Raw genomic sequence first — 20,481 nt, forward strand, 5'->3', positions numbered from 1 at the left:
CATAGTCCCGTGCCCATATACCCGTCATACATATCCCCCATCCCATAGTCCAGTGCCCATATACCCATCACACATCCTCCATCCCATAGTCCCGTGCCCATATACCCATCATACATATCCTCCATCCCATAGTCCAGTGCCCATATACCCATCACACATCCTCCATCCCATAGTCAACCATTATGACATCATAATGAGCAGCGGGGCTTGCAACCTATGATGACATCAGCGTCACCATGGCAACCATTGTGACATCATAATGAGGGGCGGGGCTTGATACACACACACTTTTTACCCATTATGTAGATAGGGGCAAAATTGTTAGGTGAATTGGAACGCGCGGGGTTAAAATTTCGCCTCACAACGTAGCCTAGGACGCTCTCGGGGTCCAGACGTGTGACTGTGCCAAATTTTGTGGCTGTAGCTGCGATGGTGTGGATGTCAATCCCGGACATACATACATACATACAAACATACATACACACACTTGAGCTTTATATATTAGATATTTCATAGAATTCTACATAGCAGAATAGCCACTAATTCAATTGCCGGCTTCTGTAAAATCATTCCCAAACCCGACATGAAATGAAACATGGTTTATGTACAGTAAACCATTTAATTTCATGTATTTTTTTATATGTCCCTGACTAATAATTAAATTAGGGTTTGTGTGTAAAATTAGGGACGTCTAGGTGTTAAATTAAGGGGTTAATTAATTGGAAAAAAATGCGTGGAGGTTACAGGAGTCTCTAGCTCCTGGAAAACTTGGAGGCTGTGAACTAATGTTACCTTGGGTGTGTACTTGTTAATAAATAAAAAACTAAATGAAAAAAAATGGATTGACGTCCCTTTAATTTTCATAAGCAGCAGAGGGAAAGGCAATGGTGCCGTAGCGAACAATGTCATAAGTGAGGTCACCAGAGTTCATCAGGTATGAACTCTGATGAACTTTCTCAAAGCAGCTCAGCGCTAGACACTGGAGGAGCAATTGCACTCTTGTCAATGTGTTCTGCCTCACTGATGTGATCGCTATTCAAATCTTCATATTGGACAGGTGAAGGATATGGTTGTTTATTAGTTTAGTTTTTTTACAAGGGACATGGGCTTCGATGGATTATTATGCATAAGGTGAGTATCATTTTTTATATTATTTTCTCTTTTTTTTATAAGTTAGCCACCATTTGTGCAAGTTCTCCCACTGATAGGCTTTGAACAAGCCACTCCATTCATCAATATCTCCCCTGGGGAATTCTGACTTTCACCACTTAATCCCCATAAAGTGATCTGGAATCAAGCAGGGCCCTTTGGGTTACGTATACGAAGTGGCTGCTGGCTGGTGAAGCAAGAGAGCAGAGAGAAGGGTCATCAAGGCATCAAAGTCAGAAATAGAGTTTTGTGCTAGTTAAATAGACAGAAAAAATAACCAAGGTAAGGAACTAAATACCAAAAGATATGAATATGTTGGTTACGAGGCACAGAGAAAGTAAGAGACGAGGGTAGTAGCAAATAATAACTGGCAGATAAAAACTGCTGTGAGTTAAAATAAAGTATGGCTCCACCCAAATCTCACAATAATGAGCAAAGTTAATATTAACCCAATAGCTTCATGTCTGGATAGCATGACAAGTCCCAGAAATCAACCAACAGAATAGCTATTTTATCGTCCTGTGTCATACACAAAGAAAGTGCAGTACCACCTAGCATCAGATACAGAGGTAGTAGGGACAAGTTCAGTTATGAATGTTACAGTCACTACAGTGAAATAATTGTACTTACCAATACATGCTTTATTGGTAGGAGTTCTTTGGAACCCAGAATGGCACTTACAGTAATACGATCCAGGTGTATTAACACAGTCGCCATTTGTACATGGATTTGATGTGCATTCATCAACATCTGTTTGCAGTAATAAAAAAATATACTTTGGTTCAAACTATATCATTAAGGTTATGTTATTACTTAGGCCAGAGATTTTAAGTAAAATGTCCAATAACTTTTACTAAATGCGGTAGTAAATATCCAAACAGTACAATTACTCAAATATCACAAAGTCAAATTTAAATTATTTGTTTGAATGTGTTTATTTCCATGTGGAGTACTTCCTCAGACTCTATGTTATCAGATAATTTCAACAATAATCTATTCATTTCCAAAATAAACTTTGTACATTTACTAATTTTGTATAAGTTATTGTAGTTCACTTATTTAATTTAGGTGGTTAGAAATGCTTATAATAAGCATTCCATGTATTATGCTTTAAATTGCTATTAATGACACCCTGAGGTGCTGAGTATGCATTAGGGCAGTGTTACTGTGTATTACAAGTCTCTCTCTTTCTTGTATGTATATCTTTATGTTTCAGAAAGTACATTTTAGAAAGTCGAAAGTTGTAATCCAATCATGTGCATTAGGTACCATCTTCTATGAGATCTTAAAACACTCAGACATATGGAGCTCCAAAGTCATGTATAGCATATATGATATGTATATAAAATAGAAAATTGAATAATAGGTAAAAATATCAAGATTAAACTGGTATGTAAATGTTACTTACCAATGCATTCTGTCTGTGTCTCCTGCTTATATCCCATGTTGCAATCACAACGGTAGCTATTAAGGTTAGGAATACACCGTCCATTTAGACAAAGATTTGGGTATAGTTTGCATATGTCTATTGTTTGATTTAGTGTTGCTGAAACAAAAAATAAATAAAAAATAAAATTGTACATAATTATTATTTCATAGCTCTGTATTACATTAATGAGTCATACTGGCTGGCATTGAGGTTGCAAAGCAGAATTGCTTCCACTGAGAGATCATATATGTATATGAAGTCCATGGGATAATGGAGTGATTTGGGTTTTGTCAGATACATGAGCAATCTGACAGACATAACTTAAATGCACCACCATATGAATTAGGTATCGTATGGAGGCACAGATAGAGCTCATGCACCCTTAAGGAAGTCGCATTGTGAGATCAGTACAAAACGAAGCCTTAAGGATGTTGTCCACTACTTTTACATTGATGACTTATCCTTAGGATAGGTCATTAATGTCTGATCATCGGGGGTCTGACATCCAGCACTCCTGCCGATCAGCTGTCATCCATGCCTACAGCACCGGCTGATGGCCGGAAGTATGCATTGATTTGAATAGGAGGCGGATGTGCATTACTAAGCCTCGGCCACTACCATCAGAGGAGCAGGTCGGCAAGTCAGAACTTCCGGTTGGCGGCCGCCACTGCAGACACCAATAACAGCTGATTAGTGGGGGTGCCAGGTGTCAGATCCCTGGCGATCAGACATTGATGACCTATCCTAAGGATAGGTCATCAATGTAAAAGTACTGGACAACCTCTTTAATAAGTTTACAGTGGGTATGGAAAGTATTCAGACCCCTTTAAATTTTTCACTCTTTGTTTCGTTTCAGCCAATAGGTAAATTCAAAAAAGTTCATTTTTTTACACATTTATGCACACTCTGCACCCCATCTTGACTGAAAAAAAGAGAAATGTAGAAATTCTTGCAAATGTATTAAAAAAGAAAAACTGAAATATCACATGTCATGAGTATTCAGACCCTTTGCTCAGTATTGAGTAGAAGCACCCTTTTGAACTAGTACAGCCATGAGTCTTCTTGGGAATGATGCAACAAGTTTTTCACACCTGGATTTGGGAATCCTCTGCCATTGTTCTTTGCAGATCATCTCCATTTCTGTCAAGTTGGATGGTGGACATTGGTGGACAGCCATTTTCAGTTCTCTCCAGAGATGCTCAATTAGGTTTAGGTCAGGGCTCTGGCTGGGACAGTCAAGAATGGTCACAGAGTTGTTCTGAAGCCACTCCTTTGTTATTTTAGCTGTGTGCTTAAGGTCATAGTCTTGTTGGAAGGTGAATCTTCGGCCAAGTCTGAGGTCCAGAGCACTCTGGAGGAGGTTTTCATCCAGGAAATTTCTTTTCTTGGCCACATTCATATTTCCTTCAATGGCAACCAGTCGTCCTGTTCCTGCAGCTTAAAAACACCCCATAGCATGATACTGCCACCACCATGTTTCACCATGTTCCACCACTGGGATTGTATTGGGTAGGTGATGAGCAATGCCTGGTTTTCTCCACACAGACCGCTTAGAATTATAACCAAAAAGGTCTATCTTCATCTCATCAGAGCAGAGAATCTTATTTCTCATAGTCTGGGAGTCCGAATACTTTCCGTACCCACTGTATATGAATGTATGTGCTTTATTTTAGATTGTAAATAACCATTTCTTATTTAGACACTTTTTAAAGTAATAAATAAATCTACAAAAAATAGTTACTAATAGTGATGAGCAAGTTGATGCAATGCAAATTGAATTTAAATCAAATTTCTTGAAATTCCCTGTAAAAAAATATGTTTTTAGCAATTCGCCTATAATAGCTGTCACAATGATACACACTGTACAAGTGTGTATCTGTTAGAAAAGGCTCAAATGACATGACCAAAAATACCTTGCAACAAACACATCACATGATATAGTGCAGCCAATCAGGATGGACTATTATAGGCTATATAAAAGCAGAAGCAGGGAATGCAGCAGTTATTTTGTAGTGAATCTAGATAGTGAGAGGATTTCACAACCTTCAGCTCAGCTATAGAGAGATGAACTAAAAGCCATAAAGCAGTAAATAAATTGTATAGATATTGTTTTTCACAGCGCAGAATTAACTCCTTAACGACCGGAGGTATTTTTGTTTTTCTTACCGGAAGCGCGAGTTAAATGCTGCTCAATAATAAAAAAGTTTCCAGCTTCCAAATATACAAAAATTTATTCAAGGCATAAGAACAACGATAAACGGACATGCCCCATCATAGCGGAAAGACACAGCAACATGTATCGAACAATATGTTGCTGTCGGAGATTGACAGTGGCAGTTAACAGGTTAACAGCTACGGGTGGATCGCAATTACACCTGCAGCTGTTAGAGGAACATGTCAGCTGGTCAAAACAACTAACATGTGCCGGGAAAGATGTGGGCTCAGCACCGGAGCCCACATCAAAGGGAGGGATTCCAACGTGGGCATACTCTTAAGCCCAACGTCGGAGACGTGTTAAACAATAGCTTACATCAGTTTACCCGCAACCATACATGACGAGGGCACTTTGATGTCCCTAAAGTTGTGCTTGTGGTAAAGAACTTGAAAATGATTAATATGAACTCATTGGACACCTCAGCATGTCATACACATATTTCAGGGCTGAAAGCTTTGCAGTATTTTCTCATCAAATATTTGGGGAAATTTCAGCAAAGCTGTCCAATTTAAATTTGAATAGATTTGTTCATCTATAGTTACTATTTTTGAGATTTACATCTCATTCACCCTACATTATTAAAACACAACCTATTAATGCACAGTATTAGGGCTCATACTCATCTGCGAGAAAAACAGACGAGTGCAATCCAATAAAAAATTGGATTGCACTCAGATCAATATTAATATATGAGTCCCTGCTCATCAGCGATTTTTTTTCTCAGCTCAGATGGGACTGAGAAAAAAAATTGCATCATTCTGCGATTGTATCTCGGACGAGACTCACCAATGCAAGTCAATGGGTGCGATTAAAAAATCACGTGGCACCCGAACCATGCGACCTAAAATCTTCATTCTGCATACTCTTTGGCTAGCTTGCATAGCTGTTTACATTTAAATTAAAACACAATTGACAGGTACATATGACAGGATGTACAGATTTTACTCTAAGAGTATTAGTATCTATATAGTGTTTCAGACTATATACATATATATATATATACATATATATACAGTATATATGTGTATATATATACACACACCATATTATTTGTATAAAATGGTGGTGCTTCTTACAGTCCAATGGACTGCAGTAGTTTTCAAATAAGAAAGAGAAAAAGTGTCATCCTTTATATGTGCAAAGCTGGCAGAAATATACCCCAGCAGCAAAATATTTAGAATTGAGAGTCGTCAGTGGTTGATACCTTTTAATGGCTAACTGAAAAGATGGTAATTGGTAACAAATTGAAAGCTTTTTTCTATCTACTGGCTAACACGGTACAAAGATATACATCTATCCTGTACCCCAGGAGCAATAATTGCAACAAAAGGTGGTCCTACAAAGTATTGACTAAGGGAGGTTGAATACACATGCATGACACAATTTTCATATGTATGATTTAAAAATATTTATAAAAACATGTATTATTTCTACCATATAGTGCAGTGACATTGACGTTAATCATTTCATTTTTCAAGTTACTCACTGGCAACTAAATATGGTTTCAGTTATTTTACAGGTCACACAAAACAATATCTTCTCAACTATCTTTTTCCTTTGGTTTTCAGACTAAATTTTCCAACTTACCAACCCCTCCATTGGTTCCAGTGCCTGCTCCATCTAATCCTGTTCCTCCTCCGATTGGAGGAAATCCATTACCACCAGGTATAGGAATATATCCATTTCCAGGACCAAATCCGTTGGGGCCAATTATTACAGGACCACCAGGTCTTGGGCCGCCAAATGGAACACCTTCAATGCAAAGCCTTCGGTAGTCATCTAGGGTGAAAAATAAAGTTAGTTTTGGAGCACAACATTAAATAAACATGGATACTTCTGAAAATTTACAATTACAATCAAGTAGCCAGAAAAGACAGGTAAGTCTAACAGTTAAATTGTTTTAGTGCATCATGTTCTAAATATTTTCTAGAAATTTAATATATTTAATATTAGGGCAGTCAATAAAAGAAAATAAAGACGAATCTGGTATATACAGGTGTTTCTCACAAAATTAAAATATTGTCATAAAGTTAATTAATTTCAGTTCTTTAATGCAAAAAGTGAAACTCATATATTATGTAAAGTCATTTCAAACAGAGTGATCTATTTTAAGTGTTTAATTTCTGTTAATGTTGATGATTATGACTTTACAGCCAATGAAAACCCAAAAGTCATTATCTTAGCAAATTAGAATAATTAACAAAAACACCTGCAAAGGCTTCCTAAACATTTAAAAAGGTCCTTTAGTCTGTTTCAGTAGGCTCCACAATCATGGGGAAGACTACTGACTAGAGATGGGTGGACACTTGAATATTTGGGTCCCGTGGGTTCGGCCGAACAGTTACAAAAAGTTTGGGTTTGGGTACCAAAACAGTACCCGGACCCAAATCTGAACCCGGACTCCATTCACTTGAATGGGGGGCCAGAACATCCAGTGTTTGCTGTGCTTTCTTGTGCATGACAGTGCAGCAAACACTGCTTCTGATCGGTGGGGAAATTATCCCCACCGTTCAGAGAGCTGCGGTTCCCAGACTGTCTAAAGACAGTCATAGCACTCAGCTGTGATCGAAGGTATAAACTTTACCTTCATTCACTGGTGTCAGCTGATGAGACTACAGCTCCTATCATCTGACACCTGCAGCCGCAAATTACAGTGATAGCAGGAACAGCGGATGGGCATTTTCATCTGCGGCTCCTGTGCTGTAAATAAATAATTTTAAAAAATCGCATGGGTTCCCCTGTATTTTTTCTAACCAGTCAGAAAAAACTCACAGCTGGGGGCTGCAACCTTCAGCTGTCAGCTTCAGCAAGACTAGTTAGCAAGAATAGAGGGGTCCCCATGCTGTTTTTTTAATTATTTAAATTAATAATTAAAAAAATGGCATGGAGTCCCCCCATTTTTAACAACCAACCTTACTAAAGCAGACAGCTGGGGGCTGATATTCTATTAGATGCGCTTTTTTCGGCGCTTTGCCTGGCTCTTCCCACTTGCCAAGTAGCAGTGGCAAGTGGGGTTAATATTTTTGGGGATGATGTCACCTTTGTATTGTTAGGTGACATCAAGCACATGACTTAGTAATGGAGAGGTGTCTATAAGACACCTCTCAATTACTAATTCTATAGTGGTATGGTAAATGAAGACACAGCCAGAATAAAGTGCTTTATTTGAAAATATGACACAGACTCCTTTATTAATCTCAATTAAACCAAACTTACTGCATCGCCTAATCCCAGCAAAGCCCTCGATTGTTATGAATGGGTCACCGAGGAGGATGGCAGGAACAGGCTAAGCCACCAGAAGACCAGAGAGGTTGCTAACTAAGCGGATTGCAGACCCCTGATCCTATCCACACAACTAGCAGTAGCCGTGGAGCATTCCTACGATGCCCTAGATGCTTCATCACAGCCGGAGGACTAACTAAGCCTAAAGACAGAAAGATGAAATCTAAACTGCCACGGAGCAGATCCCCAAAGGAATAGACAGCCCCCAAACATATATTGTCAGTGAGACAAGATGAGACACAAACACAGGCAAAAACCAGCCTGAGCAAACGATGGGGCCCTAGCTATCTAGACAGGACAGGACAGAAAAGATACTGTCTGCAATCACGCACAAAAACCCAGCAAAGCAAAAAGATACTAACATAACAGGGGACTGAACAAGCTGCAACATATGAAGCAGGGCCCAGTGCTGCCCCCAGCAGGGAGCACGCTGAACCCTAGCAGCAAAACAGAAAGCAAAAAAAATACAACCAGATTAGATGCAAAGGATTAGCAAAAGAATCACTTAGCTGAAACATGCAGATCAGGAAGGGGACGAAAGCACTCCAAGTGCACACAGAGGAAATCACCAGCAACCTCCAAGAGCAGCCAGCTCAATTATATGCTCCCAGCCAGTAATCCCAGGTTCCCAAATATTGTCATCAGGTAGAGAACTTCCATCCATCTGACCAGCTCCACTACTCTCAGTAACCACCAGAGGGAGCAGAGAGAGCTTTGGCTCAGAACTTCGATCAAGGGAATTCACAACACTCAATCTCCTGTAATAAAAAATAAAATAAAAAATCTACAATATACCATAACTGTCCGTCGTTGTGTCCCAGACCGTAATCCATGTCTTGGGCTAAATAGTTTTCAACCTGGATGGTGCCAAGATGTTAATGTCCCGGCTGAAAACCACTGGTGAATGAGCTGCTAAGAGTGTAGCATCATTTACCAGCGGTGACATCATTGAGGCCGGGTTGAACTGCGGTGACCTCAGGACTGTGGGAAAATGTCAATGATGATGTCACTGCTGGAGAATGATACTGCGCTCTCAGCAGCTCATTCACCAGTGGTTTTCAGCGGGGACTGTTGCATCTTGGTACCATCCAGATTGAAAACTACACAACGACTGTATGGTATACTGTTGTTTTTTTATTTTTTATTACAGGAGATCGAAGGCTTCACTGGGATTAGGCGATGCAGTAAGTATGGTTTAATAGAGATTAAAAATGGAGTCTAAGGCATTTTTTCAAATAGAACACTTTATTCTGGCTGTGTCTTCATTTACTATACCATTATAGGATTAGTAATAGAGAGGTGTCTTATACAAGATTAGGGAGGTTTCCACCCCTTCCTTGTGGGCCATGCACATGAAAGACGTTCTCTGCAGTGAGTCCACATCGGACATTACCTGTCTGAATCCTGTTCATATAGGTACTATACACATGATCAGGTTTTTAAATATATCAGTTACAGACTGCTCTGAGATGGGTATAACTTGACGTTTGGTAGAGCGGCTTAGTATAACCTGTTTTTTATCATCTTTTTTACTAGCACTTGCTGTTTACTGTTACTTTTTTACAACAGAGTATTTTTACACGTTTTATTGTGTTTTTCTGAGTTTCTGCTTAGAGATATGGCAGAATGTGGATGGATTGTTTGATGTGGCAGATACACACCCTACATTGAGAACAACAGTGAGGCACAAATACTCACAAGATCACAATATATCATATTAAGTACGGTCTTATAGGTAGTGCTAGGTATTTACATTTGTGATTGTAAATTCTAATTAATTAATTGCTTAGTTTCCTACTTACCAGAACCTCTGACTGGACACAACTCAGGTAAGGAGCCCAATGCCCAGCAGCGACCAGATTCACAACAACACTGCATTTTCGTAAATCTGCCTGTCAATTCCTGTGCACAATGTCCATTCACAAGGCTGGAGAAGCATATGCCAGATCTTTGATCTATGCAAAAATAATCATATACAAATGTATTGAAAAAAGTATTTCAATAATTTAGTAAATAAAGTCATGGTATTTTTACTAGATAGGTCTTTTCTGAGTGCATAACTCTCTTTTTTCAATTAGAAAGGCAGCTGAACAGACAAGCCAGTGTACTTGGAACTGGAAAGTAGTTGAAAATATGTAAAAATGACACATTTATTAAATCATATTTTTTTATACCACAAGGCAAAGTTTTGTATTGTAAGTTTGAGTGCAAACTGTGAAAAAAGCAGACAGCACTCGGACCAATATTGTTCCACTGGGCTGTTCAGATTACTAATTTTTTTTACATGGACTGAATGCCCTTATAAAAAAAAAATCATAGCATGCAGTAGTCGCTTCCGAATTTTGGATGAGACTTGCTACTACAAGTTGATGGGCTCGTGCAGACAACCATTTTATCAGTCCTAGTGCCATCCAATAAAACATCAGATTGCACTAGAACCAATGTTTTTCTATGGAGCTTTGCACATGTCTAATTTTTTTCCTTGGACAGAGCCGGCCCGGTGAAAAAATCACAACATGCTCAAATTTGACCCGATATTCGGATTGCCCTTGGCAATGCAAGTCAATGGGTCGTGGAAAATATCGGAATGCACTTGTATGATGTCTGAGTGCAGTCTGATTTCCACGGACTGACAGAATGGAGAAGATGGAGATATTTTTTCTCTTTATTCTTCTCATCCAGGAGAATTGGATCACACTATGATCACAATCTGACCAGAGTTTGATCAGAGTGTGATTTGCATAATCGACCCAATTCTATCAGAATAGAAAATATACGCATGTAGTGCATTCCGATATTTTCCATGACCGATTGACTTTCCTATGGTAAGCAAAAAACATCAGATCCTGTGCGGATCAACTGTCTAGCATTCGGTTTTTGTGGATAGATTGTCGTTATTAACACAGGAAGCTCTTTTGGGTCTTGTAAATTGTATCCGTTGTTGATGTATAAAAATGGGTGCAATACGGATGACAATGCAGTTGAAAAACTACTATCCATTTTTTTCTGGATGAAAGCAGGATGAGATTATAAATGCTCGTTGAAGTTAGCCTATGGGTAAGAGTGCACTACATGGCAGCTACAGTACATGTACAGTTGGCCAAAGTCTTCAAATAATGCGGTAATTGGACAAATCATTTTCTGAAAAATACTGCTGTTTTCACTCAAAACAGGAGGTCAATAACAAGCAATTGAAGACTCCATCCACTACATGTAGGAAGTGGTCTTGTTCATAAGCAGCTGCTACCCACTGTGTTCTAATCCTAAATGACATAAAATAGTTTATTATGGATATTCTAACAATATTTTAATAATCTGAGCAAGATTCTTAGTGCTTAGATCCTTCATTACATGATTACGCGATTTTTTAATACACTTATTGGATTCATCTTTATCAACCAAAGAAAGGTAGATACGAAAAAACAAGTACAAGTCTTTTCTTTACTTTGAATCCCCTTAGGATTTATTTCTTTAACTGGCAAACTAAAATTGGTATACCCTTTAAAGTGATTTGTGGCATGCCAATAGCACATGCCGTAAAACATCAATTTTTGCAAACGAGATCAGTTTTAGCTGAGGCCAATTGTGCAGAGTAGGTTGCGTGTATGAAATTGGTTGTTTCCATTGTTATGGAATTTATGTTCCGCATCTGTGGTCAGGACAATTTGGATCTCAGGGTCACGTTTCCCAGCTTTCAAAGGTTTATGACAAGTCTTATTTACATATCATAACATGAGTTCATGAGAAAAAAAACCCATTTCATATAAATACAAATATTATTTTGTATTTACTTATCTTAAACCTAGGCCCCTTACCATTAAATGTCCACTCTTAGAGACCATGATGTTTTTTTTAAATAAATAGGCCCAGAATGTCAGCACTGATAATAGTTTTATCACCAGTATGTTACTTTCTGTAATATTTTAACAACATTTTACTATCTGTAATAATTTGACATGTTCTGCTGCAGCCTCTTCTGTCTCCCAGGATAGTATCCTTTATAAAACATATTTTGGAGTAAAAGTTAATAAATTGTTTGTAATATAATCCATTACAAATTACTACTACAGTAGTAACCTATTTTTCATGGAGCATGGCTGGTAGCAATGTTCACTAATACTAGGACATCTATCTTTCTTATAGAGAATTGAGGAACCACTCTGCCTGATACAGCTGCCAGAGGAATCCCCAAGACAAAAACATAGAACTTGTAAAAATAAATCTCCCTAAAAAATAATTTTCCTTTTTTAGGACCCCTTTAACTCTGAACATGTTTAAAGCAGATTTGTCACCAGATTTAACAATAAAAAGTATTATAGAGATCTCTTGGCAGAGATGACACTTGTGTATTTACTTTGATAATCAATGTAAGAATGGCTGCATAATCCAGACACTAAGTTGAGCATTTTATTAGTCCTGCTATAGAATGAAATAGCTCCAGAGTCTAAGTGTATTTAGTCTCTTCCCACCCGGCCTAACTGGTAGCTGACTGACAGCTTTTACTGAGCAGTGTGAGATCTCAGCAGCAGCAGGGGTATTGAGGAGCTGTCAATCAGACTAGGTAACAGGAGATTTAACATTTTGATATATAGAATTTATGGCAATGCTAGCATTGATTTTCAAAGTAAATACAGCATGTTTATAAAGTCTAAAAGACCTATTTAGTACCATATGGAGTTAGAATTGTGAAATCTGGTCACAGATCTACATAAATTAGAAAACTAAACTTTTTTTTCAATTACATGACCTTCTTAGATCCAGATTTGTAGTAAGAGTTTCAGCTTTAAATGAAAAATACAAGTAGCACATCAAATCCAAATTCTTGGTTAAGAAGTCAAGATTATCATGTTGAGGAAACCTAAAGAATGGGGAAAAAAATGGGTGATACCCTATGGAAGTAGTGCCACATTTTGCTGGAATCTGCAGTACATCTGAGATTAGAAGATCTGGGCGATAACCTGAGCACAGACCCTTTTTAAATCTTCAAGGCCATTCATGAGTTGACAGCTTTTTGTGACATGGAAAGGGTTTAAAGTTCTTTATGTTCTATTAGCTGTGCTAAGGGTGGATCCACACCCTTCCATTACAAATACATGTGTCTGGCTTCCCTCCATGCGAGCAATAGAATCTTCATTCTGCTCCTGGTTTCATTGGGGAAAGTGTTTTGTAGAGTCGCTCTTGTCGTCTTGAGATTGCTGCATGGGGTTTGTTGTGAATACCTCTATCATTCCCTTCTTGCATTTTTTCATGTTGCCTTTTTGCCTCTTTACTGTGTACCCATTTTTCATTTGTATTTTATCCTGTGTGTCTGTCGCTTGATTAGGCCTTGGTTTTCCCCATCTGTTTAGCCGGTTTTACCCTTTTACTTCTATCTCTTTCCTCCCTGTGGGGAGAGTGAGAGCTGCATAGGATTTCATAGGAGCACAAAGAGGTACAAAACCCAAGCATCTCCACCTTCATGGATAACACTGGGGTTAGGGATGGATTAGGATTTCCCTAGATTAAGGGACAGGATAGGGCACCTCCTTTCAGCCTTTCCTACAGTCACAGCATGATATTATTGCTTGCTCCATATATTTTATTCTTACCTGGATCAGATTACTGTACTAGCAAATCAAATTCAGACTCTGGAGGTGTTTCATCTTTAGCTGCACAGCAGCTAACTGTGGGTCTGTGCTTCTCAATAGCCATCCAGACCCACCCTGAATCCAAGGTGGCCCTCCTGGACCGGTTCTTTGGGGGACAAGATAAATACATGGTTTTCAAGGAAGCCTGTGAACTGTATTTCAGGCTTTGTCCTAACTTCTCTGGAAATGAGGAACAACTAGTGGGGACTGTTGTCTTCCTACTTCAGGAAGAACCTCAATCCTGAGTCTTATCTCTTCCAGCTGACTAGCAGTCTCTCTGGTTGGTAGATTAATTTTTTGCAGCCTTAGGATTCATCTATTATGGCCCTGACCGGGTCTCCCTTGGTGAGTCTAAGCTATGCAAGCTCCAGCAGTGGGATCTGCCAGCAGAGGAGTTTTGTTCTGAGTTCCAGAGATGGGCCACTGATACCAGGTAAAATGATCTGGCCTTCAGAACCCAGTTTTGTCAAGGTCTGTCAGAAAGGCTAAAGGATGTATTGGTCCTGTATGAAACTCCTGATTCCTTGGAGCCTGCTTTGGCCTTAGTCATCCAAATTGGCAGACGCCTCAGGTATAGACCCATAATAACTCCTCTTTCAACTGTACTCCCTAGGGGGAATAGCTCCCAGTTGTGTCCTGATGAACCTATGCAGATGGGAGGACCTTTGTTCGGTCCAAACCTCTTGTGGTCTTCCACAGAACAGGGGTTTGCTACTTTTGTGATCAGATGGGTCACTTCATTGGGTCTGTCCCATTGCACTTAAATTAAAGAAACCAGCAGAAAACTGGTTTTACAGCCTGGATGTATGCATTTACTCCATGTGTAACACTCAGTTTGTCTCACCTGCAAAGTTTGTTTTTGGTATGAAAACTAAAAGAGTGTCTATTTTGGATATTTTGGAGCAGGGGCCAATATGGTGGATGCAGAGTTTACCTAGACTCATGACTTGTAGTGTTCTGACAATATCCCCATATTTTCTATTGATTCTGAGCCTCTTGGCTAGTGTTGTTTCATCAAGGTGAAGCATAATTTGGGCCTTCAAATTGGGGGTCTTCATAAAAAATATGTTTCTTACTATTTGCTTGTCGGCCTTCGTGCTATTGTACTGGGCCTCGTGTGGTTTGTTATGCATAACCCTGTTGTCGATTGGCAGTCTAGGGAAATAGTAAAATGGAGTGATTTCTGTAACAACAACTGTTTTAATACCCATCTCTCTACCGTTTCCTCCAAAATTCTACTCTCTTTTCTGTCAGGTTTTGAGGATGTGTTTTCTGAAGACAGGTGCAAGGAACTGCCTCCTTATCGGGCTCATAACTGTCGTGCTAACTTGCTCCCTGGAGCAAAACTGCCCAAATCTAGGTTATACAATCTTTTGGGTCACGAAAGACAGGTTATGAAGGAGTATATGGCGGAAAGTCTTGCCAAGGGACACATCAGACGTTCCTCTTCCCCCATTGCTGCAGGTTTTTTATTGTCAAGCAAAAAGATGGACTTCTGCATCATTGTCTATATTTTTGAGAGTTAAATCGGATTACTATCTTAGACCCTTATCTCCTTCCTCTCATTCCAGATTTGTTTAATTAGATTGTTGTAGCAAAATGGTTTTCCAACTTAAACCTTAGAAGGGCGTATAATCTACTAAGAATCAGAGAAGGGGATGAATGGAATACCATGTTTAAAACCTCTGAAGAGCATTTCAAAATCATTGTCATGCCATTTGGTCTGACTAATACCCCTGCCATTTTTCAACATTTTATGAATTATATCTTCTGTCATCTGGTGGGCAAATTTATGGTAATATACATGGACGATATTTTAATTTAGTCACCTATTTTTGGGACACATCAGGGACATATCAGATCGGTATTACAGATATTGAGAGATAATAAACTGTATGCTAAGCCTGAGAAATGTGTTTTCCTTTCAGGAGATGCAATTCCTTTGTTACCTGGTGTCAGCTTCGGGCTTCCGGATGGACACTGGAAAGGTATTGGATTGTTGCATATGGTTTGTTGTGAATACCTCAACCTTTATAATGTCTGCTTCACAAATTTTATAATACCTGAGCTAAAAAATTGAGATCAATTTATTTGCCCACTTGTGATAAATCTCTCCGTCAGCACGTGCTATCTTGCCCTCTTGTTTAAGGTCTTCATTTGTTATCGCCAGGGATGAACACTTACAGAAGTTATTTTAATCTTTAGAATCTGAATCATATTATAAATTATTTCTGGTTGGCTTCCAAACCAACCCTATTACAGAGGACAGATATTAAAAAGTAGTGTATAATAGCAGACCTATCCAAACAGATACGACAGCTGAAAACTAATGTGTCTTGTTCTTGTTTTTAGATCTTCTCTGCTTAACTAGTTATAAAAATATCAAGGTTCTTTCACAATGTTCCTTTAAGTTGTTTATATTCAGTCAATGCATTTGTATATTGGATAAATCATAGTGACTAAAAGTGACTAATAACCTCAATTGACCTGAAAAGTGATGAAGTCCAGAGGAACAATGTGAAGTTTATCTAAGGACAAAATAGATACATCTATTTATGTATATATTAATATATATTTTATATTTTACAGTACTGTGTAACATACATAGTCAAGAATGTATATACATTTTTAACACACAAAAATAGAATTTGTTTTTAGGTATGTGGGGCACCATCAAAACCGTTTTTCCCCTTAGTCCCTTTAAAAACATTCACAATATTTATTTTTACAACCATTCTTTTGTTTCTCAAAGAAATCCACTTTTTTCTTACCGATACACTGTAAGCCATCAGCAGATGTGAGATATCCACGTGGACAAATGCAATAATAACTACCAATCGTATTGGAACATTCTCCTCCATTACAAATACCGGGGATAGTGCTGCATTCATCAATGTCTGTTGGTTTAAGTAAAACATATGGAAAAAGTAGATTAAAACATTTTTGTTGATTGAAGCATTTCACAAGTAAACATCCTTTTTACATTGAAAACTTTAAGGAGAAGCAATTTTAGAAAGGGAAATAAATGATTAATCTTCAAATAGAAACATTTACATTTTTGTTCTTTGACAGCTTGTATCCATTTTACTAAGGTTACAAAATACCTCAGAGGAAAATCTTTTTATCTTTATCTAGACTTAGTGTTCACAAAATAACATTGTGTATTTGTTCGGTGGATTGCACATTTTTCATGCAGCAGAGAGAAAATTCAAATCTCACCATGATCAATATGAAATTTTTATGTTTCCCTGTGTTTTACTGGGCTTTTTCCTAAATCTTTGGTTTACTTCCAAACCACAAAACAATGCTGGTATGTTTATTGTTTTTCCATGAAATTACTCATAGTGTCAGTCATATTTTTTACTTAATTCACTAGGCCATATTATGCATGTGTTTTGTATAGACCAATAATATATTACTTAATTGTCCTGGCTCAAGTGTTAGGTTTTGCTTTCATCCACTATGCCCAGTCATCAATGTGAAAATCAACACTGGGTTACTGTGGTTACCTGGCAAATACATCTAACATCATCTCCCAAGAACTTTTAAGGTTGACTTGGACACCATGTACTTTCTGTGTATTGAGAAAGTATTGCCCTCAATTACCATGTGTTTGTCATGAGTTATTTCACCTTTTACTTAGTACATACTCAGTGAGGCATCTAAATATCTCCAGCTACTGTCATCGGTTGGCTAAAACTTTTGTTCCTCATTAAACTTCACCATAGTAATGGTTTTTTCCATTGACTAACCATTTTAGATAGCTTTAGCCTAAGGCTTCATTCACATGCCAGTTTTTTCTACCACAAAAGAGGACAGTATTTTCTTCGGAATGCTGGATCCAATTTTTATCTACTTTGGTTAATGTGCTCATTTTTACCATTAGAGTGACTTCCATTTTGGAAAAGTCCAAAACTTCTTCTAGGTGTAAGTGATATTCATTCATCACAAAGATGCAACTAGAATGGCATCAGGGTGCTGTCCATTTTTTTTTTCACTGAACCATTCTTTTTAGTGGGTGAGTTTGACCAAAGTAAGTTTTGGCTCAATTTTTTCCTAGAACATTAGGTCACGTTCACATGCTCAGTATTCGATCAGTATTTCTAAGCCAAAACCAGTAGTGGGTGATAAATACAGGAGTGGTGACGTGTTTCTATTATACTTGTCCTCTGATTATTCCATTCCTGGTTTTTTCTTACAAATACTGATGTAAAATACTGACCAAATACTGAACAAATGAGCGTGGCCTTATTATCTCTGGAGTTTAGTCTTTTTTTACCTTTGACTCTGCATAAACTCTAGCTGTTGCTTTTATTCATTCTCATCTGAACTATTACAACTCTCTACTAATTGGTCTCCCTCTTACTAAACTCTCCTCTCTCTAATCCATCCTGAATGCTGCAGCCAGGATTATATTCCTGTCCAATGTCTGCACTGATGCCTCTACCCTGTCCAATATAAACTTATCATGCTCACCCACAAAGTGCTCTACGGTTCAGCACCATCCTACATCTCCTCTCTCATCTCTGCCTATAATCCTACTCATGCCCTCCATTTTGCTAATGACTAAAGAATAACATCCTCAATAATTTAAACCTCCCACTCCCGTCTCCAAGACTTCTCATGTGCAGCTCCAATTCTTTGGAATGCATTACCCTGGACATTTCTATTAATTTCCAATACTGACAGTTTTATGTGTGGCCTAAAAATGCATTTCTTTAGACTGACCTATCGCCTCACCACACTTATCTAACTATCCCCGTTTTGCCCATACAAATTTTTTTCAAAATCAGGACTCTACCAGCATCTGTTCACACCCTCCATGCACTTAATAGCCCATGTGTCTATACTTGTAGACATTCTGACTGGTGACCGGTTCATGCAGCACTATGTGAATACCCTATTTATTATATTGATTCGTGGAATATACAATACAAGCACTTTTTACCATCTACCTTTCGTGTCCCCCCTAATTCATCGTAGATGATTAGCTTGAAATTTGATTTGTGTTATTCTGTAATGTCTTTATTGTCTGTACAAGTTCCCTCTATAATGTAACGTACGGCGGAATATGTTGGCGCTATTGAAATAAAAGTTATTATTATTATTACTGGTTTATAAAGTGTCCTTAATAGCACCCTCTGAAAATGTGGCAAGAAACTAAAATGAGAGTTTGAAGTTCTATTAACCCTAGAAGTATTTGTCCAAAGAATAACGGAGAAAAAAATTCTTATCCCTAATATTATGGTGCAGTAAAGGACGAGTTGGGTTGGATAGATACAAAAAACAGAGATAGTAAAAAAAAGAAAGATAAATCTGAGTTCAACATACTATAAAAATAAAACCCAGTATTGGGCACTTGTAGGCCTTGCATTAGCTAATTGGAGGGAACCTCTTCTTGGTTTTTAATTTAACCCCTTTACGACCTTGGGCGTATCCGTACATCCTGGTCGCCTTGTACCATCGAACAAAAAGTGGAATAAAGTGAGATCAAAAATACTAATGTAAATAAAAATATTACTATTGAAAATGTCATTTTGTCACACAAAAAAGAAGCCACCATACAGCTCAATCAACGGAAAAATAAAAAAGTTATAGCAATGCAAAAATAATAATTTTTTCTATAAAATTGTTTTTATTATGTAAAAGCGCCAAAACATAAAAAAAATATAAATGGGTATCACTGCAATCATACCACACGCAAAACGGCATAAAAAACCCCAAAAACAATTTCTCAATTGCTGGTGTCTGTTCATTCTGCCTCTCAAAAATCAGAATAGAAAGTGATAAAAAAAAGTCATATGCTCAAAAATGGTACCAATAAAAATATCAAATCGTCCCGCAAGAGAAAATCCTTTACATGACTCTGTCGGTCAAAAGATGGAAAAATGATAGCTTTCAAAATATGGCAATGCAAAATCTATTTTTGCAATAAAAAGCATCTTTTAGTGTGTGACAGTTGTCAAATATAAAGAAAATGATATAAATCTGGCATTGCTGTAATCGCACAGAACCAAAGAAATAAATCATCTATTCACTTACACCGCACAAGGAATGGCATAAAAAATAAATAAAAGCAATTTTTCACCTGCTGTTGATTTGTTATTTCTGCCTTCCAAAGATTGCAGTAAGTGGTTAAAACTAAAAGAGAAAGAGCGCAATAGGGTCTTACCCAGGTAAAAGAGATATAGTTCAAGCTATTATACTCACCAATAGCAGGAGAGTTGAAGGCATAAAGGAATAGAAGTCAAAGCTGCTGCACATCCAAATGGCCACTCCGTGACCATAAATCATCAGATATCAAAGAAATAATTTTCGGATTAACCGTGCGCTGCTAGACAAAACGACTCCTTTCCAGATTGTGTACTTGTATACTTTTATTTTCCCAACGCGTTTCAAAGTTTCAAACTTCTTCCTCAGGGGATGACATATCATCCCCTGAGGAAGAAGTTTGAAACTTTGAAACGCGTTGGGAAAATAAAAGTATACAAGTACACAATCTAGAAAGGAGTCGTTTTGTCTAGCAGCGCACGGTTAATCCGAAAATTATTTCTTTGATATCTAAAGATTGCAGTAAGGCTCAGCTCACATTTATCCTGCACTCTACGTACGCTGGGCGATTACTTCGGGGTTTCCGTGTAAATCATTGAAATACATGATGCAGACAGAACTGCCGGCGGAAGATTAGCCTATAATGAGGTGGATGGAGGCACTGTGGACGCCATCTGACCTGTGATCTGGCGGTGACTGTCTTTTTAGGCATGCATAAAAATGCAGTT

The 20,481-nt window shown here is 38.0% G+C and overlaps 1 protein-coding gene across 1 annotated transcript in view; it reads right to left on the bottom strand.

The window, feature by feature from the left end:
- Positions 1 to 20,481, bottom strand: part of FBN2 (fibrillin 2) — a 378,197-nt gene that overhangs the window by 177,799 nt on the left and 179,917 nt on the right. The window contains exons 8-12 of the mRNA XM_073557740.1: positions 16,474 to 16,599; positions 9,878 to 10,030; positions 6,381 to 6,572; positions 2,558 to 2,695; positions 1,780 to 1,899 (exon numbers count right to left, since the gene is read on the bottom strand). Of these exons, the coding sequence (XP_073413841.1) occupies positions 1,780 to 1,899; positions 2,558 to 2,695; positions 6,381 to 6,572; positions 9,878 to 10,030; positions 16,474 to 16,599 (729 nt within the window). The remainder of the gene's footprint in view (positions 1 to 1,779; positions 1,900 to 2,557; positions 2,696 to 6,380; positions 6,573 to 9,877; positions 10,031 to 16,473; positions 16,600 to 20,481) is intronic.

This window comes from Dendrobates tinctorius, unplaced genomic scaffold (assembly GCF_039654945.1).
Source record: "Dendrobates tinctorius isolate UK_male_01 unplaced genomic scaffold, ASM3965494v1 ptg000003l, whole genome shotgun sequence".
NCBI lineage: Eukaryota > Metazoa > Chordata > Amphibia > Anura > Dendrobatidae > Dendrobates > Dendrobates tinctorius.